Source organism: Spea bombifrons, chromosome 4 (assembly GCF_027358695.1).
Source record: "Spea bombifrons isolate aSpeBom1 chromosome 4, aSpeBom1.2.pri, whole genome shotgun sequence".
Classification (NCBI taxonomy): Eukaryota; Metazoa; Chordata; class Amphibia; order Anura; family Pelobatidae; genus Spea; species Spea bombifrons.
This window is the reverse complement of record NC_071090.1, coordinates 14,369,779-14,395,441: the sequence shown is the minus strand read 5'-3', so window position 1 is coordinate 14,395,441 and position 25,663 is coordinate 14,369,779. Positions and strand designations below refer to the sequence as shown.

The 25,663-nt window shown below is 41.2% G+C and overlaps 1 protein-coding gene across 1 annotated transcript; it reads left to right on the top strand.

Annotated features, from left to right (window-relative positions):
• Nucleotides 1-490: 490 nt before the first annotated feature.
• On the top strand, nt 491-20,201 carry CTNNA1 (catenin alpha 1). The gene is made up of 18 exons (XM_053465369.1): nt 491-832; nt 4,591-4,694; nt 4,947-5,142; nt 6,332-6,498; nt 6,584-6,703; nt 7,060-7,323; nt 7,984-8,187; nt 8,376-8,456; nt 10,756-10,908; nt 11,179-11,271; nt 15,317-15,473; nt 16,013-16,213; nt 16,465-16,616; nt 16,947-17,057; nt 17,692-17,873; nt 18,229-18,334; nt 18,439-18,573; nt 19,486-20,201. The coding sequence occupies exons 2-18, from the start codon at nt 4,593-4,595 to the stop codon at nt 19,771-19,773; spliced, it is 2,712 nt and encodes a 903-aa protein (XP_053321344.1). The 5' UTR covers nt 491-832; nt 4,591-4,592; the 3' UTR covers nt 19,774-20,201.
• The last annotated feature ends 5,462 nt before the right edge of the window (nt 20,202-25,663 follow it).

Sequence of the window (25,663 nt, the reverse complement as noted above, 5' to 3'; positions counted from 1 at the left end):
TCGAGCAAATACAGTATAACATTTTATATATAGTTATACATTTAGAGGGCGCATCTATAACTTATCCAAGGAGGTCACAAAAGAACCCATTAGTAACATGTAAAAAACTGCAGACCTCACTTGCAGTCAATGGTTTACAATTTCACAATAAGAAAGATAATGTGCAAAAATTATTAATTATTATTATTAATTACCAAATTAATTAATCAAATTTTGGTGGCTAATGATGCAATACAAAATTAATTTCACCACCACTAATTGTTTAATGAACATACCAATGGGCAATAAGCTACATGAAGTAGTTTGTTGCTTCATTTTAATAGTAAAGAAGCGACATCAGCATTTACTTTTTACCCTAAAAAATAAAACAATTAACATCTGCTTAGTCTAACAAAAACAAATCAAATAACCATATCAATAACCATTTTTTTCTACGGTTTCCCAGCTGTCCACGTGACTGCACCAACCCCACCTGAAACTAGGGTGTGACTCGAAGCCGTTCTACGTGAGACTCTACTACCGCGCTTAATTACTATTTCTAAACCTACATTCAAATCATCGCACTTTAAGCACTTTCCGTAGGTTTCCATAACTTCAAACTAAAGTTTTACATATGAAAGGAAACAGTCTAACTTGCACTCGTATTGGTTTCGTTCAAATTCTGGATCGTTATCAGGGCAAGCAAGTAGGGAGGAGCCCATAAACAGGAACTGCTGTTCTCATCCTGTTTCCTCCGTGGGCTGAAGGGTTTAGAGAAATAGGAATTCGGGAGTTGAGACAAAGCGTCTGTGGTTTTCTTTCGTTCTTCTTGGACGCATAATACATTGTTGGGGTAAGTTGAGTTAGGGATCGTACTTTTGACGTCCTAAGAATTCTGTTTGAATGTGTGCTTATCCGGTATACGTTATGTTATGAGTTTTTTTTGATGTAATTTAAAATTCGTTTTGTCTAAGTTTTGGGAATATCGCGTAGCGGCTATTTAATTTATTTTGTCCGTTTTATTACGTATTGTTAATGAGTAAAAAGTTAACGTGGCGTACAGTTTTAACTGTTGAATGCTGTTTGAGAATACACGAGATGTATCTCTTTAGTTTACCGGAGCCGATTCCTGTAGGCCCAATTCCAAAGTTTGTATAGTGGATTATATATTATGTATATATCGTGTGTGTTTCGTCCGGCCCCATTTTCCCAAACGAAACTCCCTGGTTTCGTTTCAATATGGCTGCAGTATTTGCACTTCCTCGTAATCTAAAGTTTCCCTTGAGTTCTTGTGAAAATATATATTTATTTATTTTTTAACTTATGTTAGGGTTTAGGCGTTCCATCTTCGATGGGGCGTGGCCAGGAAATTGTAAAAAGATAATGTTTGTATTATGTGGGGAATTATCTCACAGAATTGTGTGTGTGGGTGGGGGGGGGGTCAACTACGTCAGTTCTTTTAAAAGGTTGGGTTTAATCAATTTGCCCAGTGGCGTTGTTGGCATGCCAGAAATTCCATAGTTCTACCCACCTAACTCATCTGTTCCTTGTTGGATGTTTCATCTAGAAACTTAGTATTTCTTGTGGAAAACACTTTATCTCAGATTTGGCTACTGTTCTTATACTTAAGGATAGTGTTTACAGAAGTAAAAGTATCTGCATAAATGCTTAAAAACATGTAGTACAATCTTCTCTCACTATAAGGAGACACACCAGGCATGTCTATACAAAACAAGGTGCTGTTTTGCGGTGGCAGTATTTTGTCTGTGCATTTCCTAGCACAAAGCAGTGCAAAAGGCCATTTTTCTTTCTATTTAAGAAAAATAAAAGTGACTATGGGGTTGATCTGGACAAAAACAAATTAATATCATTCATCCAAAATAAATATCAAGGAAATGTAACGTTATAAATTGATTCGCATTTTACGCAGTGAAATAAGTATTTGATCAATCAGCAAGATGTTTGGCTCCCGGGTGTCTTTTATACGGGTAACGAGCTGAGATTAGGAGCACTCTCTTAAAGGGAGTGCTCCTAATCTCAGCTTTTTACCTGTATAAAAGACACCTGTCCACAGAAGCAATCAGATTCCAAACTCTCCGTCAAGACCAAAGAGCATGTCCTGGGACAAGATCGTAGACCTACACAAGGTTGGAATGGGCTAAAAGACCATTGCCAAGCAGCTTGGTGAGAAGGTGACATTTGGTGCAATTATTCACAAATGGAAGAAACGGATAACTGTCAATATCCCTCGGTCTGGGGCTCCATGCAAGATTTCACCTCATGGATCTTGTGAATGATCTCAAGGCAGCTGGGACCATAGTCACCAAGAAAACAATTGGTAACACACTACTCCTTGAAGTACTACTGCAATCCTGGAGCGGCCTCGAGGTCCCCTTGCTCAAGAAAGCACATGTACAGCACATGCCTGTCTGAAGTTTGCCAGTGATCATCTGAATGATTCAGAGGAGAACTAGTTGAAAGTGAGACCAAAATCGAGCTGTTTGGCATCAACTCGCCGTGTTTGGAGGAGGATGATTGCTGCCTATTTCTATATTAATTTTGTGGAGGCTGGCTGCCTGGGACACTGGAATGTGTTTTCTTTTTTTTTTTTGTTTTGTGGACATCAGAGTTCAAGTTTTTTGTTTTTTTTTGCTGAAATTGTGGGGTGCGCTGATGCCCTTGGCAGTTAAAAAATGAAGTGGGTGTGTTTATATCTTGTGTAAACTTGTTATCTATGAAAATGATAATTGAAATGCATTGCGCTTTTTTTCTTTCCAAATATGTTCAGGCGCACAACTTAAGTGGTGGCTAGTACATGGGCTGCTTCACATGCTTGTCATTCTTTGGCTGCCTTCCAACAAACGTTTTGTTCTGGTATTAAACAGGACTTGAAAACAACAGATTAACTTGCCCATAGACTTATGAGAGACGTGCATGGTGAATTGCAGACAAATGTTACAAAACTTTTGTACGGGTTCTCCCCAACTACAGTGCCATCTGTTGAGAGATAGTGATTTAAAGCTTTATTATAGGAAATAACAAGTGAGGATAATATGTAGATACAAATATTTCATAATGAAAGGCATCACATGTTAATTAAAAAAGGATCTTTAGGAGGAGCTACAGGCTTCTGAGAATAAAATGTAATGCTATGACTTCAAAATAACTTGTGACAATAATTGGGAGGGTGGCATACTAAGAAAATTGTAGATCATACCTTGATAAATATCGCACAACGCGTACTGACTGTTCCTGGTTAGTAGATTGAAATTTAATGGCGTAGCTGTGTCCTGTGGATTGAAAACAGATAACTGGCAGTATTCTGTGTGTACATGTAGATCAGAAATAAAACTAAAATCTCATGGTGTTATCACTATCCCACAGACCAGTACATGTCACAATTTTAATATAATTTCTTGAGCACAAGCATTTTAACTAAATGTATTTAACTACTTGTAACAAAGCACAGAGAAAACAAGAAAGAAAGGACACTGTATTTTCATAATAGATTACTTTGCCAATAATTTCTTTAATCGGGTAAAAAAAAAACTATATGCATATTGTTCAACTAATTTAATGAACAAATTGGGTATTAACGTGCATAATAAAAGCTATATTTAGAAAAACAACTTAAGTATAAGACTACCCATAAATTTCATAAAAATGCATTTCTATGCCACTCTGCACCCCCCCCCCCCCAATACCCCTGTGCTCCAGACTCCCTGGTGTCTAGTGGGGGCAGCCAGTGGATAGCTGCACGATGCTCATAGACACGATGCTCAGGGCTTTTATATCGGAGCACCAGAAGGTCATGTCGTAGAATCATAGAAGCCCTGATGGAAGTGCCATGCAGCAAGGGAGGTTGTGTGCGTGCATTGCATAGAAGGATCCAGGTCCCCTTCAGTGCTGCGGGAAATCTGGATGTTAGTCTTACAGTCAGACTTCTATTTGAGCAAATTCGAACAAATGCGGTAAATTGATCATTCAACTAATCGATAAACAAATTCTCTATTCTCATTAAAACCCTTCTATAAAATAGATGAACCTATAATATATCATTATAGTAGGATAAGTCAGAAGGCTGCTGTGGATGCCATGTCGCCTTCTTCGTTTCTTCAGGGGTCACACGCTATGAAATGACATGCAACCTTTTCCCTTCCTTCCCAGCCAGAAGTCCTGCAAGTGGGCTCGATCTTCTTGGTCCTTCCCTGCAATGGTAGGGACCATGGAAATCTTTGATAGGTAGCTCTTTTGAGAGGCCCCCTGCTCTATTTCCCTTCATCAGTAAAGTCAGAACCTTTTTAAGGAGACTCTGCTCCACCATGGCTTTTCTTGGTATCTCAGTCAATTTGATAATCTGTGTAAATATCCATATTGGCAGTATCATCCAGAAATTGATCTTTTTTCCCATGGGGCATTCCCTTTAAATGTGAAGTGCTGGTATTTGGTTCTATGCGGGATGAATGACTGACTGGAATAGGCATAGGAGGTCTTATAAGTTAACAATTGTGGTCTTCAGATTTGTGTTCATTGTCACCTAATTTTTTATTTTATTTTTTTTTTTGCAGTGGAAATTCTGTTTCTAACTAGCTTTCTTTTTCTGCATTCTAGAAATGACACTAAATACAGGGAGTGTGAACTTCAAATGGGACCCAAAAAGCTTGGAAATACGAACTTTGGCAGTGGAACGGCTGCTTGAGCCCTTAGTCACGCAGGTATATGAAACACTATTCTGATCTAGTTGCCTTGTGTTGGTAAGGACATGGACAACTTTTTAGTCCTGATCTTTAACTTTTGTGGATCATTCCAGTGTGTCTTCCCTGGACTCTTATTCTTGTGCCATTCAGACTCCAGGGTTTACATCTCTACCTGTAGTCTTGGCTGGGAATGAACGAGCATGTAGCCGAACCATACCTTGAATTTATAATTTTTTTTTTTTTTATGTGTTCATCTATTGCTTTATTTAGGTAACAACCTTGGTTAATACAAGTAATAAAGGTCCATCCAATAAGAAGAAAGGTCGTTCAAAGAAAGCACATGTTTTGGCCGCATCTGTTGAACAAGCAACACACAATTTTCTTGATAAAGGAGACAAGATTGCCAAGGAGAGTCAGTTTCTCAAAGATGAACTTGTGGCAGCAGTTGATGATGTTCGGAAACAGGGTATGTGATGGCTTTGGTTGTGCATAATTAATGAATTATTGTCATGGTTGCCTGTTGCAGCCGCTATCTGCTGGCTCTCACAGTGAAATTAGGGAGTGTGGGTGTGAAAGGGTTTATGGAAAAACACAAGCTTACTCGCCCTTAACCCCAAACCTGTTCATCCCACAACACCGGAACTTTATTTGCCGCTACCATGAACTTCTATTTAAGCTTTTGCAATTGCCTAAGGTGGCTTTGGTAACCTCCCTGAACTACTCAAAATATAGAAAACAACATGAATTAGTCTAAAATGTGTACTGTACGAATTAGAAAACAATACTAACTGCTAACTCGAAGGTAAGCGCTCACAAAGACGGAACAGAATTTACATTTAATCTGAGCAGAGACTACTATGCTTTATAAACAAAATGCTATAAAGAGCATGGATAAGAGAATACAAACTGGTATTAAAAGAATAAAACACCGAGAACTTACTAAACAAATGTAAAATCTGTAGGGTCGCCACATGTAAAGTCACTTATCAAACAGGAAATTAAAGAAGTTGTATTTGGTTTTGTCCTTCCCTTAGATACCCATTCTTGAAGGAATGTTTATTTTTTATTTATTTTTTTTGGTGTTGTAGCCCAAGCACTTTGACACCCTTAATAAATTGGGCTATAAAACCTGGCAGCAACCTCCTGCCTGATACTTAAACTGCATATTTTGAAGATTCTAAAAGCGCATCCTGCGTGTGACCCAAACACCTAATGCCCTGTAAGATTTTATGATGCCCAGGACATCTAGCATACTTTGAAGTTGCCCTGCTTGGGTACTCAGTGTTTCACTGGCTTTATGATGGGATCTGACCAGGTTTCAAGCAAGATGCCCTATACATAAGCCTTTTCCATGACTGGTATGATTTGTTTGGGCTTCTTTTAAAAGAATGCTCTGGCCCTTAAATAAAATTATATAACTCGGGTTAACAATGTTTAACTAATTGCATGGGTAGGAGAACAGTGCCCCCTTACTGTTAGCCATGGATCTTCACCAGTTTGGATTTTTTTATGGCAATTCTGTCAGTATTAAGTCTGTAATACAGATCATCCACCCACTGTATTGCATGTAAAATCTTTGTTTATCCATTTTCTCCACCAGAGTTACCATTCTTTTCTTGAATCCTTTTAACATAACTCTCATGCCCCCCCCACAGGAGAATCCATGAAGAGCGCATCAGGGGAGTTTGCCGATGATCCTTGTTCTTCTGTGAAACGTGGAAACATGGTCAGAGCTGCACGTGCACTTTTGTCGGCAGTCACAAGACTACTTATTTTGGCTGACATGGCAGATGTTTATAAACTACTTGTGCAGCTGAAAGTGGTAAAGCAAAAGGAATAACTTACTAGCTGTTATATTCATAGTGTGTAATGTTCCTAAGTTTCGTTTTTCCCCCCTCTTTTCCGAGGTTGAAGATGGAATTTTAAAACTTAGAAATGCTGGAACTGAGCAGGATTTAGGCATACAGTATAAGGCATTAAAAGCAGAAGTGGACAAATTAAACGTAATGACTGCCAAAAGACAACAGGTAAGTCCTGCACGTGTGGTTTTTGAAGAATCCATATTACATGCGGTGTACTTTGTGACAGCTCCACTAAAGGAGAATGTGTATATTAAACTGCCCCTTTAATGAGATCTATATATTTGTGCATTAATCCTGTATAGGCATTCTCTCTAGTAGTGCGGTTTAAAATCAAACCCAATCATTCTTTGCCTGTGAATCTGCTAGTTTGTGAAAGGGGTTAAACAGCTAGTGTGTTTCTCATGTATACTCTGTATGTCAGGCAGGTTGAAATTGCTTGACTAGCCTGTCCTATAGAGTGTATACATAGGAAAGAACAAATATCAAACTCTTAACGTCCTTAAGTGTGTTTACTGTTCTAGGAACTAAAAGATGTGGGCCACAGGGATCAGATGGCTGCAGCCCGTGGTATTCTACAGAAGAACATCCCAATACTGTACACCGCTTCACAGGCATGTTTGCAGCATCCTGATGTGGCAGCTTACAAAGCCAATAGGGACTTGATTTACAAACAACTTCAGCAAGCTGTCAATGGCATCTCGAATGCTGCTCAAGCCTCCTCATCTGAGGAAACTGGGCAACAGCAAGGAGGTGGAGAGCTAGCTGTTGCTTTGAACAATTTCGATGTGAGTATATGTTGGGAGAGTTTCAATAATATGTATGTACTATAGTACCAGAATTTATGCAGTTGTACCTAATTAAAAGGGAACCGTCAGGATAACAAGTCTCAATCTTATATCTATGACAAAACTTTAACTTGACTCCGTTAACTGTTTCTTAACTGGGAGAAAGAAAAACATAGCTTGTAAAATGTGCTAGAGATCTTGGGTGTTCTAAATATTGGAGAAAAGTAACCCTCCAAATCAATAGTGAACATTGGGTATCACTATAATAATGTAAAGGATGTAGGAGCGTCTTATTATACGATGATGGCACTCAGCACTCTCTCCTGTCTGTGGTTCACTGTAGTGAATCTGAGACAACTTGCTATCAATATTGTGCAAATGAAGCATCAGATGAAATTTAGCGATAGCAATAGGTAAAACTTTATTTTATACAAATTTTCATCTCTTCAGCATCATTAGTGTCCTCTCAGTATAACCAAGTATAATAGCAAGAATGGTCTTTATATTTACATTGATGAAGATCGCTATTCTACACATACTATTAGGATTTGTGAAATGTCTTGGCACACTAGGTTTGAGGGGATTTGTGCAAATGTTCTGTTACAAAGATATTGTAAAACAATTTTTTTTTCAATGTTTTTATTGTAATTCTAAAACCAGAAACAAATTATCGTGGATCCTCTTGGCTTCACCGAAGAAAGATTTAGACCGTCTCTGGAAGAACGTTTAGAGAGCATAATTAGCGGAGCAGCTCTGATGGCAGATTCGTCCTGTACACGTGATGACCGTCGGGAGCGAATAGTTGCTGAATGCAATTCCGTGCGACAAGCTTTGCAAGATCTTCTTTCGGAATACATGGGAAATGTAAACAATATATATATATTTTTATTGTATTATGCTATGTTAACACTGGATTAAGAAAATTCTGGCTATTTTCTTGTTTTGACGCTTGCTATTCAGAAGTGTGACACACCCCTTTGTGGTCTCATAAAAATAATCTTCTGTTACAAACTATAGCACAGGGTTTGAATAACTTTTTATCTTTTTCTCAGACTGGACGTAAAGAAAGGAGCGATGCTTTAAACTCTGCAATTGATAAAATGACAAGGAAAACAAGGGACTTGCGAAGACAGGTTTGTGTTTGTTTTTTTCATTCTCTAGTTTATGCGTCTTGCTTTTAGGCATCTGCAGTTGAACCATTGATATGTGGTCTAGCTGTTGGTCTATTCTACTAGCCAAATGTGCCTATAGTATGCACCCTTATAGTACTTTGAGCTATTGTTTAGTGCACACCTGATCATTCAGCAAAATAAAAATATGAAGGGAAGGAATTGTGCGCTGTATGCGGTCTCCTTTGTGATCGCTGATTACACTCAAAGGGACATTTCAGCAATCGGGTGCTCCTTACTGCAAACAATAGCTGAGTGCTGCCTCAGCTGTCATGATCCCCTTGGAAATGCATGTTGGTCAGATTCTGTAGATGTGTTCAATGTAACAAATCTCTAGGTACGTTCTATACTTACTGCCAGTTGGATCCAGTGCTAGTCCCACAAATGTTGTTGGGGAGGGAAGTGTTTGAGATTTTCACATGTATGCATGGAAAGAGTTCCCACTGAGTTTAAAGCATGGAGTGTTGCTCTGTGGTTTGGTGATTCTCAACACTGATTTGAGTAGGGCTGCAACTAACGATTATTTTAATAATCGATTAGTTGGCCGATTATTTTTTCGATTAATCGATTAATCGGATAAAAAAAATGAATGTAAATTTTTCATTTATTTAAAATAATTTACTAAACAAATGATGTTAAATACAAACAGCAGAATAAAAAAACTTTGATAATACATTTCTTGTCTTTATTTCCCAACCAGCCCCCCAATATATGCACATTTGAGCCCAGGCTTGCTACGCTGCCTCCCAGACATGCCATGCTGCCCCCCCACATATGCCACGCTGCCTACCACAGCACTCCACGCTGCCTCCCACATATACCACGCCACGCTGCCTCCCACATCTGCCACTCCACTCTACCCCCCACATGCCACTGTGCCTGATACGCCTTATACCCCCTGAAACACCACTCCATCCTCCCCAGACATGCCACCCTGCCCTCCCCACATATGCCACGCCATGCTGCCTCCCACATCTGCCACTCCACAATGCCTCCCACATATGCCACGCTGCCTCCCACATATGCCACTGTGCCTGATACGCCTTATATCCCCTGATACCCCACTCAATCCTCCCCAGACATGCCACCCTGTCTCCCAGACATGCCACTTCTCTACCCCCAGATATGCCACTCTACCCCCAGATATGCCTTATACACCCTGATACACCACTCCGTCCTCCCCAGACATGCCACACTGCCTCCCAACATATGCCTTATATACTGTATATGCCTTATACCCCCAGATATGTCACTTCACTGCCCCCAGGATTTAGATTCCCCTAAATTAACCCTAAACTCCCCATTAACCATAACTGCCCCTAAATTAACCCTTAACACCCCCTTAACCACAGCATCCCCTAAATTAACCCTAAACACACCATTAACCACAACTGCCTCAAATTAACCCCAAACACCCCATTAACCACAGCTGCTCCTAAATTAACCCTAAACACCCTATTAACATAACTGCCCCTAAATTAACCCTAAACACCCAATTAACCATAACTGCCCCTAAATTAACCCTAAACACCCCACTAACCATAACTGCCCCTAAATTAACCCCCACCTCCCCTAACTTTCAGTAGCCCAAATATATATATATATATATATATATATATATATATATTACATACATATATACACACATACACATTATATATATATATATATATATATATATATATATATATATATATATATATATATATATATAATGTACATATACTTACAGTTAGATGAGTGTCACAGCCATGTGGTTCTGGCCTGGAGAAGGAAGGGGCGGGGCCAGTTGTCACAGTGATTACAGGGAGGGGGAGTAAGTAGGAGCTGCTGCTGTGAGACGGTGAGTCAGACTAAACGGATTATATAATGAGGGGGATTTTTCAGAGCGTTTGCTCTGAAAAAACCCTCATTTTATAATCGATAATAATCGATTCAACTAATCGATAATGAAATTCGTTGCCAACGAATTTCATTATCGATTATTATCGATTTTATCGATTAGTTGTTGCAGCCCTAGATTTGAGCAAGTGGGGTGCTGCTTCTCCCTAAAGTAAAGTGGGTGTTCTTAGAGGGTATATGCAGTCTCTGTAGGGACCACATGTGATTTACTCCTCTTGTGGGTTACCTAGTCACAAAGGTGTCAAGCATGGCTACGGTTCGTGTGTTACTAGACAACACTGATACTACTTGAAGACTTGTTTGAACCAAATATTTACTTTTAAATTTACTTTTTTCAATTAAAAACAAATTGTTTTCCTAGTTACGTAAAGCTGTCATGGACCATGTCTCGGATTCCTTTCTGGAGACGAATGTCCCCTTGCTTGTCTTGATTGAAGCTGCAAAGAATGGAAACGAGAAAGAAGTGAAAGAGTATGCACAAGTATTTCGTGAACATGCAAATAAATTAATTGAGGTAAAAACAATTCTCTGCTTATGAGTCTGACACTTGTTGGTAGTATATTGCTGATTACAAAATTACTCATTAATCTAAGCACATATTGTGCCAGACTTTTTCACTTGGTGGGGCTATGTTTCTGTTTCATTAAGCTGGTCCTTTTGATGTAACTTAATGCGTATAGCTTTTACAGCACTTTTTTTAATTATTTTTTTCCCCTTATGTAGATGCATGTGTGTGTATATTGCAGAACTGACTGAGTTTCTGAATAGCTGTTTGTTCTTGCAGGTGGCAAATTTGGCATGTTCAATATCAAATAATGAAGAAGGCGTTAAACTTGTTCGCATGTCAGCCAGTCAACTTGAAACAATGTGCCCTCAGGTATTTTATAAACCACAAGTTAATGATTTCTGCACAGAATGCAATCTTGGTTTTGCGAAACCATATTTCGATGTGTTGGATATCACACACACACACACACATATTCTGTAAACATGTATATAAAAAAGGTAGCTGCATGGAGTCTCATGTTGGCTTATACTCTTTTTCAGGGGGGTGAACAAGACAACCTGAGTCTTGTTTAACCCTTCTCCCAGGTAAGATGTTTTTCAGTGCTGGTATGTGCGATGTAAAACAGGGTGTCTGAGTCACTTCTGTGAGTTTCTGCATGCCACATGTGCAGTACAGCCCTTTACATATGCTTGCCGCGGCATTATATGAAATGTGTTCCCGGATCCTGCTCAGTGTCTGTCTATCTCTGTAATATGCTTCCAAGTCTGGTAGGAAGAAAATCCTATGGATCCTTAACTCAGTATGTCAGAATTGTAAAGAAAAAAAAAAAAAGGGCAATGTACTGCAAAACAAAAATGTATTGCATGGGAACATGTACTTCTAAGAGATGCAGGAAGAAGAGACATTCACAATGACCGGAATTCTATCTGTTGTCCTTCTTGGCCGCACTTAGATAAAAGATATGTTCAGGGAGCACTGTCCTTTTAGAGGATCTTCCTTAAAAAGGCTGCTTCAGCAGAAGAGAATCGGGTCTATGGTGTCTTAAACACATGTGGACACTTGCATGCCTGATCCAGAGAGGCTTCATCCTTTCTGGCAAATCTACTCTTCACCTGCTGCCAGGTATTCCACATTCGGTAATGTTCTGCCATTTGGTAACCCTAGAAAAGACATCAGATTAGCATAGATTCTCCAAGCAGACGCGCTCTTGAGATAAAGCAGAAAAGCTTTCATCCAAAGTACACATTAAGGTTTTTTGTCTTGATACATGGGTAAGACTGTCTCTCATTATGCCTGAATCCAGTATCTCCTGATGCCTATGGAATGTACCACCTACAGTATAAATGCTGGAGGATGTGTGAGTGTGACTTTGTCTCAAACTGTCAAAAGGGGGTCCTTCAATCAAAGGATTGTACTCCTCCTTATCCAAGCTGTATTTGGCACTGGGGACTAGATTTCACCCTGCTGCAGCCTTGACATCTGTTTAGGATTTGGGTATGTAAACTCAAAGGATATTGACACATGAGCATTTTTAGAATCTCTGCAGAGTGTCTGTAGATATTTTTAAAGCTACCGCCAGAGCGATGACCTCAACTATAGGAGCCCGGAGGTCCTCCATTCTTGGAGTGCAGGTTTTGCATCGAAACAAAAATTAGACCCCCCTCCCCATTTCAAGGCTCTCTGCTTTTTGGAAGAGACCTCGACAAGGCAGTGTCCACCCTCCCCCCCCCCCCCACCCAAGAAAGAACTCCTAGAAGATCAACCAGATGGGGTGACTGAAAAGTTCGGCGGGATCAGTGCTTTTGGGACATAAGATCTTACGTGATGGAACGTGAGTTCTCCAGAGGTCCATCTTGGAAGACAGGCTGGACAGTAAAAAAAAACACTTTCCTACCCAGGGGATCTCTTCCAGGGGAAATCCTTCAGAGATGAACCCCGTTGCAAGATTGGGGGACTATGCACATGTTTCGACAGATATAGCATAACATCAGGCACATCCCTGAGAACATTCACAGAGATACTGGTCGTTCTCATTGCATACGTCGGAAAGACTAGGGTCTCCATATTCCATTGACTGGACAAAGTCTCCAGACATCAACACAAAAGCACAGGGACCTTACCATCCATATCCTGAGAAAGTTTGGTTGGGCCATCAACCTCCAGAAGAGTTGTCTTACTCCAACTGAAGTTATTTTTTTCTGGGAGCTGCCCCCCCCCAAAAAAAAACTCCTGATGCCCTCAGTCTACCTATCGGAAGAGAGGGTGCAGAAGGTGATCTCCAGGGCAAAACAATTAGACAAGGTTTGGTCTGTTTCAGCCAGAGTATTTTCACTTTCCTGGGGATTCTCTCTAAAGTGTTGTTTTTTGTGACCGTTCAAGATGTGCCCAGACTGGTCCCAGATCGTCGGTTGTCGTGGTGGACAAACATGGAAAACATACAAAGGGGTTTTCCTCTGGTGATTACAACCCAGTCCATCCTGTCCAGTCTCTGGGTTGGGAACTCATTCTGGTCACCTAGTAGCCCGAGGCACTTTGCCTTTCAACTGCAGATGTTCTCATCCTTGACCTATTGAAAGAATCTGGAAGGCGTTTGCTTCGGATGAGGGTTTCTCCTTCACCACGCCAGATATTGATTTTCTGCAAAGTGGACTAGATCTGGAATTGTAACACTGCTCTGTCCACACTACCAGATGGGCTCTGGATCATTTGATCAAATGATTCTTTCAAGCAGTCCTGCGTATATCTCACCCTCAAGTCCTTGGTGCCTCTGTTTCTGAGTCTCGCTTCTGGAGCACCAAGTTCAGAGTGACTCAATCCAGGATAAATCAAAACAGATTGTCTAAGGTCGCTCCACAAGGTTGTTTTTTGTCTTATGTGCTGAGCTTTAAGCATTGGTAGATAAAGTCCTTTAAGTCTTCCATCCTAAACGCCTTTAGGTGTGCCCTAGGATGCACCTGTGTGTCCTGACATTCTTGCAGGGACATCTCCCTGCTGACATAACTTGTAACGGCATAAGCGCTGGTACACTGCTACATAAGGAATGCCCAATTCCCATCCCGGACATCGCAAGCATTGCAATCTGTTCGGTGCAGGGAAGACCACTCAAGGTCAAGGTTCTATATCTGGGAGAAGTTTAGACCCTCTGAATTCCCTGCTGAATATGTGAAGTACATTTATTTTTCTTTTGAACCCTCTGAATGGAAGACAATCTGTGATAAATGTTTCTTTAATGTGTTCAGTAAACTAACCTACAGTTGTTGAAACTCTTTTGTTTCATGATCTCTTGTAGTAATAAGCCTAAATGAGGTATATTCACTGAAGGTGAGTTTGCGCCTTTAACTCCCTTACTTTCTTTCTATTACGAAAGCAAACACTAGCAGGTTTTTCAAGCCCTGTGTAATGTATAGTATAATCTTGAAGATATCTCGCTTGTTTAATGATGCAATCAAGCTCTTCCTGCAGCAGAATATCACGGAGCTTAGCCCTCTTTAAAGTGTAGTGTAGTTGAGGTGTTGTCAGCCAGTAGTTGTGGTTCCAGCTTCTATTAATAAATAAACATCGGTCAATATATGTTCTCCAAGAGAGGAGAAAGATACTAGACAAAAGGGGGAAAATGCAGGGCCAGGCCAAGACATAATGCCGCCTGGGGTGAAGTTTAAAATGCCTTCGGTCTCGGTGCCGGCTTGAAATGCTGAGTGCCGGAAATGACGTCATCTTCCGACCGTCAGAATTACAAGCCGGCACAGAGATCGAGCTAGAGGGCTCGCAGAGGAGAGAGGGGCGCCGAGCGGGTACTGACAACTTGGTAAGCGAAAACCACTTGGCACCCTGTCTCTTCCGCTTAAAAAAAAAAAAAAAAAAAAAAAAAAAAAGGGGCTTGGGGCGGCAAAGTGACACCTCTTCAAAAGTGCCGCCTGGAGCAATTGCCCCACTGCTCCATGGTAGGGCCGTCCCTGGGAAAATGGCAGACAACCTACTGAAGTTGACTGTAGTATAAGTTTGGCAGTGTATCTCACCATAAAAGCTATTGATTTAGATTTATAAACATCTGGTGATCATGACAAAAAGGTATTGCAACTGCCAAATAAGCATGCTTTGAAAATGACCCGTAATTAGTTTTCTGACAAATACCTTGAAATTTAAATGTTCTCTGCTTTTTTGTCCCTGGCCAGTATATTTCTGTCAAAATAACAAAACCTGTGTTACTGTCACCAAATACTGAATGTTTTGTGAATAGTTGGCCATATCTATATATGACTAGGTGTGTGTTTTATGTAATGCATGTAGTGTGTGTGTGTGTGTGTGACATACATACATACATGCAGTATAATTGTTTTGGTTATTTTTTGTCTTTATTGAATGGTTGATGATCTCTTTTTGGGTTTTAATTTTTCTCAACTTTCCACGGATAAAGGTGATTAATGCAGCTTTGGCATTGGCTGCCAAGCCCAATAGTAAGGTTGCCCAGGACACCATGGATCTCTTCAAGGAGCAATGGGAACGACAAGTTCGTGTATTAACAGATGCTGTAGATGACATTACTTCAATTGATGACTTCCTTGCTGTTTCAGGTACCTTCTCATGAAGTAGGAATTCTGCTGTTTAAAAAAAAAAAAAAAAAAAAAGCCAGTTTTGAAGACTCTATCACAAAATTAGTTGTTTGTTCTGCCGCTGTTGTATAGTGTTCTGGTAAACCATAAAATGCCACTCTCAATCGCCCGGATAGATATGAAGTCTCTTCAATTAAGCATGCCTTTGTTAGCATTATGAGGCAGCTCTGTGTGGTGCTTAAGAAAGGAGAATCGCTCAAAATAGCATAACTACCTATGACAACTCACAGATGCTCAGATTGAAGTATACATCACTGTATAAATGCGTACAGCATATTCTGTTGTAATGCATGTCTATTGCATGCTTGACAGTTTTTCCATAGGGACCCCCCCTTGAATGGATCAGAAAGTAAAAATGTTTAGTTATGTATACTAAATAAATGCTTGATGTTGCTATAGATCAGAGCATGCGGTACGAAAAGGGCCTTGTCTACCTTCTGAACTTGCACATTGTCTGTCCTATCAGCAGGCAACATAATGCGCTCACATTGTTTTCGCAGAGAATCATATTTTGGAAGATGTCAACAAATGTGTCATAGCTCTTCAGGAGAAGGATGTGGACGGGCTTGATAGAACAGCTGGTGCAATTCGAGGTCGAGCTGCAAGAGTTATCCATGTTGTCACTTCAGAAATGGATAATTATGAACCTGGTGTGTACACAGAAAAGGTTTTAGAAGCTACCAAGCTGCTGTCCAACACTGGTAAGTGGTCTTTACTACTTTTTGGCTAATCACTAAATGTCTTAAGTGGCAAAGCACCAATTGTGGATCTATATATCAGTATATTTTGCCCCCCCCCTTTATGGTATGGCAATTGAGTGATAATGTTGGCTGGGTACATAAAATATCCATGCAAACAAAATGTGCTAGCTTCTTCATGGTTGATCATTCTAGGTGTGACATAATTAATATAGTGTGTTTTTCTTGTTTTTTTTAACCAACTTTGTTTTTAGTCATGCCACGGTTCACAGAGCAAGTTGAAGCTGCTGTTGAAGCACTCAGTGGGGATACCAATCAGCCAATGGATGAAAATGAATTTATTGATGCATCTAGATTAGTGTATGATGGTATCCGGGACATCAGAAAAGCTGTACTGATGATAAGAGTAGGTTACACTGAAAACTTTATCTGTGCTTTTTATGAAACAGTTTTTAGTTGCAAACTGGAAATATTGTGGATTCTCAATGGCCTTTCCATAGTAGCCGTACAAAGAAATGGAGTGTAACAACGACCACTTAGCTAAATGAGTTGTTGTGATGCTATACATTTTCTACTGCAAAGTACAGCGCCGTGAAAACAAATTTGCCCTCATCACAATTTCTTCTAACCTCATGAAATGTATGTTTTATGTACTTCTTGTACACGTCTATGACACTTGTACTTTGTGTCACTGGTGGCCAGATTAACTTTTTATTTATTTATGTTAAAATGTAAGACTCCTGAAGAGTTGGATGATTCCGACTTTGAAACTGAAGACTTTGATGTCAGGAGCCGTACGAGTGTCCAGACAGAGGATGATCAACTAATTGCTGGTCAAAGTGCAAGAGTGAGTACCCCCCCTTCTTATTTCCAATTAAGTTCCCCTAAGGTCTCCTGTTCAAATGTATGTATGTATGTATGTTTATTTTTTTGCAGGAGTGCACTATATACCATGGATTTAATGGTATATGGGGTTAAATGTAATATTCATAATGGCTATACTTGTTTGTATAATGTTTCCTATGGATTAATTAAGCTTTCTTGTGCCACTATGGTATTTCACAATTTGGTTGCTTTATAGCCAGTGACTAATAAGGGTTAGTGTTGGTAACTCCAGTTCTGCATAACCATGTGACTTGATGGAGGTCCTCAGTAGAATGCTTCTTAGAGTTGGAGAGATCAGTGGTCTCCTTTGTAACATACAAATCTACACTACAGAGGCATGTGCCACAGTATCATCTATGCTTGTTCATAATCTTTTGCGACAGAATGTAGTGATGTAATCTCCTGGCGCTTAGTCGGATGATGTAGGGCACATCCCTAACGGACGCTCTTGGCATAGGGATGTTTGCAATTGAAGAAAAACATTTGTTTGAAGGTGGCCACGAAGTGCATATGTATAATGTATCCCTTTAAGACAGTTATACTGCGTAACTGGGAAATTACAGTTTTGTTTTATTTTTACATTTGTGTTGTCTTAGGCAATCATGGCTCAACTTCCACAAGAACAAAAGGCTAAAATTGCTGAGCAGGTTGCTAGTTTCCAAGAAGAAAAAAGTAAACTTGATGCTGAAGTGTCCAAATGGGATGATAGTGGAAATGATATTATTGTTCTTGCAAAACAAATGTGCATGATCATGATGGAGATGACCGATTTTACTAGGTAAGTTTTGGTCAAATATTGCTTCCAAAATATGGCTTTTTTTTTTTTTTCTTGTGCACTTGCATTCTCTATAGTAGTTTAAAACATGAAGAAATCTGAAAAGGTAGCCTCGAGTGGAGAGCTGTTTCTGTGTGTGAGCCATGAGGGAGATCCCACTGCATTAGAAGACTAGTCTTTTATCATACATAGCTTTGGTAAACACGCAGCGCTTTTAATGTGACTCAATAGGTCTGTTTTTTTAAAATACCCAGCCTCGCTTAACAAAGCAGTTTAGGCCAGGAAGGATCTGTATATGTGCCTAGTATATATGTATTGTATTTGAGCATTAAAAAATATATATATTCCTCCTCCACAGAGGAAAAGGACCACTTAAAAATACATCTGATGTCATAAGTGCAGCCAAGAAAATAGCAGAAGCTGGATCAAGAATGGATAAGTTGGGGCGCACTATTGCGGACCATGTGAGTTACATTGCTTCTAAACTCTTAATTAAAAACAGTTGGTTTTAATTAAACTTGGATATATTTCAGTTTTTGAACATTCACTAAACAATATCTGTTTTTAGTGTCCTGACTCTGCTTGCAAGCAAGATCTTTTGGCTTATTTACAACGAATTGCCTTGTATTGCCATCAGTTAAACATATGTAGCAAAGTTAAGGCTGAAGTTCAAAATCTTGGAGGTGAACTGGTTGTATCTGGAGTAAGTATTCTACATCACTTCTCTACACTATTATATTGTGGTATTTAACTGTAATGGTTATTAGACAGTAAATGTTTTCAGACTATGTATGTATGTGATCCAGGTGTGTTATCTTGTCCTAAACTCGTTCTAAATTCTTGACTTATTAGATCTAACAAGGACTTAAAAGGAAGTAGAAGTCCCTTATCTGGGATTTGGATGTTTCTACTCAGAGGTCTTAGTCTTTGAAAACAGAATGCACAGCTTTAGGCAAAACCAATCAATTTTTCCCATAATTGCTCCATGACATTTTAACTGCCATTTAACCAACTTTATTTTGTTTCCTCATTATTCTTATTTATAATACACACAACAGAAGTGTACTGGGGTTTGATCTTCGTAATGTATAGTGAAATCAAGGATTTGAAATCGCAAGCCTCCTGTCAATCTCAATTGAATAAATAGACTATAAAGTGCCCAGCTGGGTGATTAAGACCAAGCTGTTATACTTACACCAAGGCAGGATAAGGAGTTGAGAAAAGATTCCCATTAGTTTAAAAAATTTTTTTTATTGTACTTAAAATCTCTAAACTAATGCAACACGTACAATCAATAACAGACCCAGTCTCCTGCCTAAACACCAGCACCAATTGTTATATAATATCCTCCTCTAGATATCTCTGTGTAGTAACTGAATTTATAAATATCTAATTTTTTTTCCTGATCCAGTAATAAACAAAAGGGAGATCTACATTAAGCCCCTCTGAAGACATTAGCTTTTGCTGCATGGATACCAAGAATATATGTACATTTTACTGAGTCTTACCGGTGCAATTTTTGTATCTTTGTTACATTCGTGTTCAGCTTTAGTAATTACAGTATGTGTAATGTGTAACAGTATTTTAAACATGGGTTTTCTTTAAAACGTACTAGGTTGACAGTGCCATGTCCCTGATCCAAGCTGCCAAAAACTTAATGAATGCTGTGGTCCAAACCGTTAAAGCTTCGTATGTAGCTTCTACAAAATATCAGAAATCACAAGGAATGGCATCATTGAATCTTCCAGCAGTTTCATGGAAAATGAAGGCTCCAGAGAAAAAGCCTCTTGTCAAAAGGGAGAAACAAGATGAAACCCAAACTAAAATAAAACGTGCATCCCAGAAGAAACACGTGAATCCAGTTCAGGCGCTTAGTGAATTTAAAGCCATGGAAAGCATATAACCCATATTATGTTAAAATGTTTTTCTGTGCATTGTTTTTCAATATTATATTTTGAAACACTCTAGCAGCTTAAATGTGCTAGGAAACTGAATCCTATATGCAAGAAAGCTGGTAGACTATGCGGTTAATACTTGAGCCACATAAGGGTAGCAAATCTTGGGAATGGAGTATTTTATAGTGTCTGCAAAATGTAAGCCTTTTAAAACCTTTTTGTTAGCTTTTCTTTTATATATATAATTTAGTTATTTCTAATCATGTTTGTTTGAGGATATTGCAGGCTAAAATCTAAAATTTTAAAGCTTAAATATTGCAGCCTGATTTGCATGGAAGCTAAAACACAAACGATATGTAGTTGGATCAATGTTAAGCTTCAATGTACTTGCAATAATTAATAAAGCAATTTTTATAGTTCTATTTTAATCTTTAAATTGTTCAAATTGTCTGCATTACTCTGTCTTGCATTGTTGTGGAGGGATTTTGTCCCACTCTTTGCAAAGTTGCTTCAGTTAATTGGGGTTTGCAGCCATTTGTTTATGCACAGCTCTCTTTAAGGTCCCAATGGAGTTTCAATCAGGCTGAGGTCTTGGCTTTGACTGGGCCTTTGCAACACCATAATTCGCTAGTGTTTTGGGATTATTGTCCTGTTGCCTGACCCAAATTAAGCCAAGCTTTAGCTGTTTGACAGATGGCCTCATGTTTGACTCCAGAATTTTTTGGTATACAAAGGAGTTCATGGTCCACTCAATGGATGCAGGATTCCCAGGTCCTGTGGATGCAAAACCAGCCCAAATCATCACCCCTTCACCACCGTGCTTGCCAGTTGGTATAAAGTGTTTGTGCCGATATGCTGTGTTTGGTTTGTGCCAAATGTGGCACTGTGCATTATGGCCAGACATCTCCGCTTTGGTCTCGTCTGTCCAAAGGGCATTGTTCCAGAAGTCTTATGGTTTGTTCAGATGCAACTTTGTAAACCTAAGCCGTGCTGCCGTGTTCTCTTTAGAGAGAAGGCTTTTTCCTGGCAACCCTTCCAAACACTGCAGATAGACTCCTCCATACCGGAGGGCAGGACTCAAACACTTAAAAGCCCCTCCTAGGTAGCCCCAGTTTTTTTTTTTTTTTTTCCTGCCCTACATCAGGTAGGGAGGACTAATCTCCCTGTTTTTTTGGGGGGGTTTTTTTCTTTCCATTCCAGGTAGCACTAAGGAGAGAGAGTCTCCGCCCCTTAGGAATGGCAGGGAACCTATTAAAAAAAATAAAAAATAATAATAATAATAAAAAATACAATACAGAACCTCCCCAAATCCCCAGTTTAGTTTCCTGCCTCTCAGGAAGGAACTGTGATACAAAGTTCCGTGGCGGGGTACTGTGTTGAGCCGGTCGCTTGCGCTACCAAGGTGCGTGACTCGGCCGCTTGACCCGGCAGCTCTCCTGTGGTGCTGTGCAGAATCGAAAGGGTTAAAACACCGGCAAGCCAAAACTTGAACGCCAGACTTTTTAAACAATGCTGGAGGAGAAGGTAAGTGAGCAACCTCTAAACAGTTTCTGTTTAAGGGTTTTTTTGGCTTTATTTTGTGTTATGGCTGGTAAAGCTTCTGAGCCCCCTGCTGACCCTTCTCCACGGAAAGCCCTTAGAAAGATTAAGCGTAAAGTCTGTGCCTCTTGCCATAAGACTCTGCATGATGCCTCGGCTTCCCTATGTCATACCTGTATTAGAGCCAGCCATTCATCTACCTCTGAGTTAACTGCCTAGATTAAGGGCTTTAAATCTGGCTATCTTTCAGCAAGCCCAACCTCAGTATCTGGGTCTCCCTAAATATGATCCTTCCCTCATGAGACAAGGATCCTGAATGTTTTCTGCCCCAATCCTCCGATAAAGCCCTTCTTCATATGAGGATTGGGGTTCAAGGAAGAAAATGTATTTTTTCCCAACATACAGTGGCAGTACGCTGGGTAATGTTCTTTTCTCGGGACAAGCTGATCTAAAGACAAAACAAACAATTAAGTGCCCCGGAACCCCTCCTCCTTACCCATAAAAACCGGGGCCGAACCGGAGGAAGACAGTTCTTTTCTTGTCCCTTGCAGGGACGGACAGGTGTTTCGTCGGTCCGGACAGGTGTTTCAATGGTCCGGATAGGAGTTCGGCATCTCGGCAGCTGGTGAGGCACACGGGTTGCTGCCTGGGGGTCTTCGTTGCCTCCGATTGCTCCCCGGGTGGTGAGCAGAGAGAGGCTTCCCTCCGTAGCGGTCCGCGTTACGGAGGATGTAATGGCTTCTTCCTTTTCTGAGCAAGGAAGTGGGAGCATGCGCAGTGTAGGTGGAACGCACGCCCGGGTGTCGTTGCGTTCCACTGAAGATCCGATCGCGCTACTGAGCATGCGCGAATCGGATCTTCCGGAGGGCGGCAATTTTAAATTGCATTTAAGCGCTTTGCCTGTCTGCTGGAGCTTTTGACAGTACAGTGCAGCCGTGTCACCAGCCCCCCCACACGGTTCAGAGGAGGTTAGGGTAAGATATTTTCTTTATCTTGACTCTTTCCTATCCTCTTCCCTCCTAAAAAAAAAAAAAAAAAAAAAAAAAAAAAATTCCATTTTAATATACATTTTTTATTTTTTCATCAGATGTCTAGTCCGTTACCATCAGAGAATCCGGATAAGGATAAAAGACCTGCTTCCGCTCCCAAAAAGGCCACTTCCAAAGCTAAGCATTTGTCTTGTGCTGAATGCGCTACTCCACTGCCTGATGGCTGCAGGAAAAAGGTGTACAATGCCTGCTCTGCTGAACAACTTGCTGCTGAGAAGCGCAAAGACCTTCAATCCTTCCTCGGGTGGTTCCAGGAAAATTTGGTGCAAACTTTTGAGGCATTTCAATTTTCGGCAGCTCAATCTCAGGAGAGAGTCAAGTTGGATTCCACACACAAGCGCAAGAGATCCAGGTCTTCATCTCATTCAGACCTTTCCTCGGGTGAGGTCTCCCAGTCCTCTAGTTCTTCTAGTGATAGTTCGGAGGAAGAGATGGTTTTCCCCTCCCAGGATCTCCGTAAGTTCACCAAGGAGGTGGCTCTTATGCTCCTAGTAGGTGATGTGGGGAAGGTTAAAGGTTTTCCTGTACTCCCTAAAGTGGATGACCTTATCGCCAGGGAATGGAAGCACCCTGAAAAAAGAGCCTTCATTTCTAAACGCTTTAAGCAGTTGTTTAGGCTTCAGGGGGAATATTCTTGGGAAGATCCCCCCAAAGTGGACATACAGGTGGCCCAGCTCTCCAAAAAGACTACTCTCCCCATCGGTGAAGTGTCTGGGCTCAAAGACCCTATGGACAGGAGAGCAGAGACTTCTTGCAGGCGGGTGTTCCAGGCGGCAGGAGCTCAATGCAAGGTGGCAGTGTCTAGTGCTGCAGTGGCTAGGGCCCAGCACATGTGGCTTCAACTTTTACAGGATCGTCTTGCGGATGATGCTGATTCAGAGATTAATAAACTGTTGAAGAATTTAAAGCTTTCCAACGATTTTTTTGTGGATTCAGCTCAGGAGTCTCTTAAGCTATCAGCCAAGAACATGGCCTTGTCGTCTATGTCACGCAGAGCCCTTTGGTTACGGTCCTGGACGGCGGATTCAGCTTCTAAATCTGCGCTTTGTGACTTACCTTTAGAGAGTAAGAAGTTGTTTGGTGCTCCGTTGGAGGATCTTATTAAGCAGATTTCGGATACTAAAAGAGCTTTGCCTCAGGATCGAAGGCCAAGGTGGAACCGCAGATATCCTTATAAGAACCCGAGACCCGTCTTCCAATCCTCCAGATCTCAGAATTTTAGTGGGCCGTTTGGAGATAAAAAATTCCAAGATCGGCCGAAAAAGCAGGATAAAAGAAAGTTCTGACTGCAAGGTGGGAGGACGCCTACGTCACTTCAGCCTATCCTGGGAACAGACCACACAAAATCCGTGGGTTCGTCAAATTATTTCGGGGGGTTACAGGATAGAGTTCTTTCGGCCTCCGGTCCACCACTTCCTGATTTCGTCCTACCCTTTAGAACTGAAAAATTGGTCTCTCTTTTCCGAAAGCATGAAGCTTCTGGGAAAAGCGGTGATAGAGAAGGTTCCCGTTCACCAAAGATTTCAAGGAGTGTATTCCCGGTTGTTTCTGGTACCAAAACCGGATGGCTCCTTTCGTCCGGTTCTGGACCTGAAGTCAGTAAACCGCTGTATTCCCTACCAGCATTTCCGGATGGAGAGTATCACCTCAGTCACTCAGGTGCTAAAGAAGGGAGATTTGATGGTCACCTTAGACCTGAAAGACGCTTATCTTCATGTACCGATTGCCGAAGCGTCCAGGAAGTTTCTGAGGTTTGCTTTGCGCGTCAATCACAAGGTGCATCATTTCCAGTTCAAGGCCCTTCCTTTCGGTCTGGCATCAGCCCCAAGAGTTTTTACAAAGATCCTTTGTCCTTTGACAGCTCATCTCAGAGAACAAGATATCTCGATAATTCCTTACCTGGACGATTGGCTGATCATGGCGGCCTCCCGGGAGAAACTTTTGTCAGACCTTTCCGTTACTATGAAGTTTCTGGAACTCCACGGATGGTTAATCAACAAGAAAAAATCTTGCCTCATTCCCGCTTCCAGGACTCTTTTTCTGGGGGTTTTGGTGGACTCAATGTCCCTTTGCGTTTATCTTCCGCGTTCCAAGCGCCTCAAGATAAAACAAGAGATCTCGTCTCTGCAAAGAAATCCAATTTGCTCTGTCAGGAAGGCTATGAGCGTTCTGGGTCTTCTCACCTCTGCCATCCCGGCGGTTCCTTGGGCAAGGTGTCAACTTCGTCCCTTGCAATGGCAAATCCTCTCGAACTGGTCCAGGCAAGAAGAAGATCTGGAAACGTCCTTCACTATAAGTGGCCAGGTTCTCTCCCAGTTGAATTGGTGGAAGCAGTCGTCCCATCTCGCCAGAGGACTCTCTTTCCGTCCCAGAAGTTGGATTCTTATCACCACGGTTGCCTCCGCCCGAGGATGGGGAGCCCATATGGGCTCCCTTTTTCGAAGAGGAGATTGGGCTCCAGTAGATGCTGTCCGCTCTTCAAATTTCCTAGAGCTAAAAGCAATTCTTCAGGCTCTCCTGGCCTTCAGATCATTGATAGAGGGTCAAGCTGTCAAGATCCAATCAGACAACGCAGCGGCCGTCGCATATATCAACAAGCAGGGCGGCACGCGGATCCGGAGTCTTCAGATCCTGTGCGCAGTTATTATGGAGTGGGCCCAACTTCATTTGACGGACATTTCGGCGACGCACATCAGAGGTCGCTACAATTTAATCGCGGACGATTTAAGCAGAGCAAGATGGTCACAGACAGAATGGTCTTTGACCCCTCAAACCTTCTCCACTCTGGTGTCACGCTTCGGTCTTCCGGAAGTGGATTTGATGGCGACTCGCAAGAACCGCAAGGTCCCGGTGTTCGCATCCCTCAACCGATGGGATCTTCCGCAATTTTTGGACGGTCTTTCCATGGTGTGGAATTTCCGGTTAGCCTACATCTTCCCGCCAGTGGCATTGATTCCTCGAGTTCTGCTGAAAATCCGACACGACAAGGCCAGGGTCTTGGCCATCCTTCCACACTGGCCCAACAGGGGTTGGTTTGTCCTCCTCCGGCAGTTGACCATCACCTTTTGGGAGCTTCCGGTTTCTCCACATCTTCTCGAGAACATTGACCTTCGCCTGGAACTTCTTCAGATGTTCCGTTTGACAGCCTGGCTGTTGCAAGGCTGATCTTGAGTGACCAGGGTTTGGACGAGGACGTCGCAGACTTTCTGTTAACTTCAGTCCGGAGTTCAACGTCCAAGATTTATTTTCGGGTATGGACCAAGTTCCTTCGATGGTGCACCGCTAGGCACCTTCCCATTTTTCCTCCTGC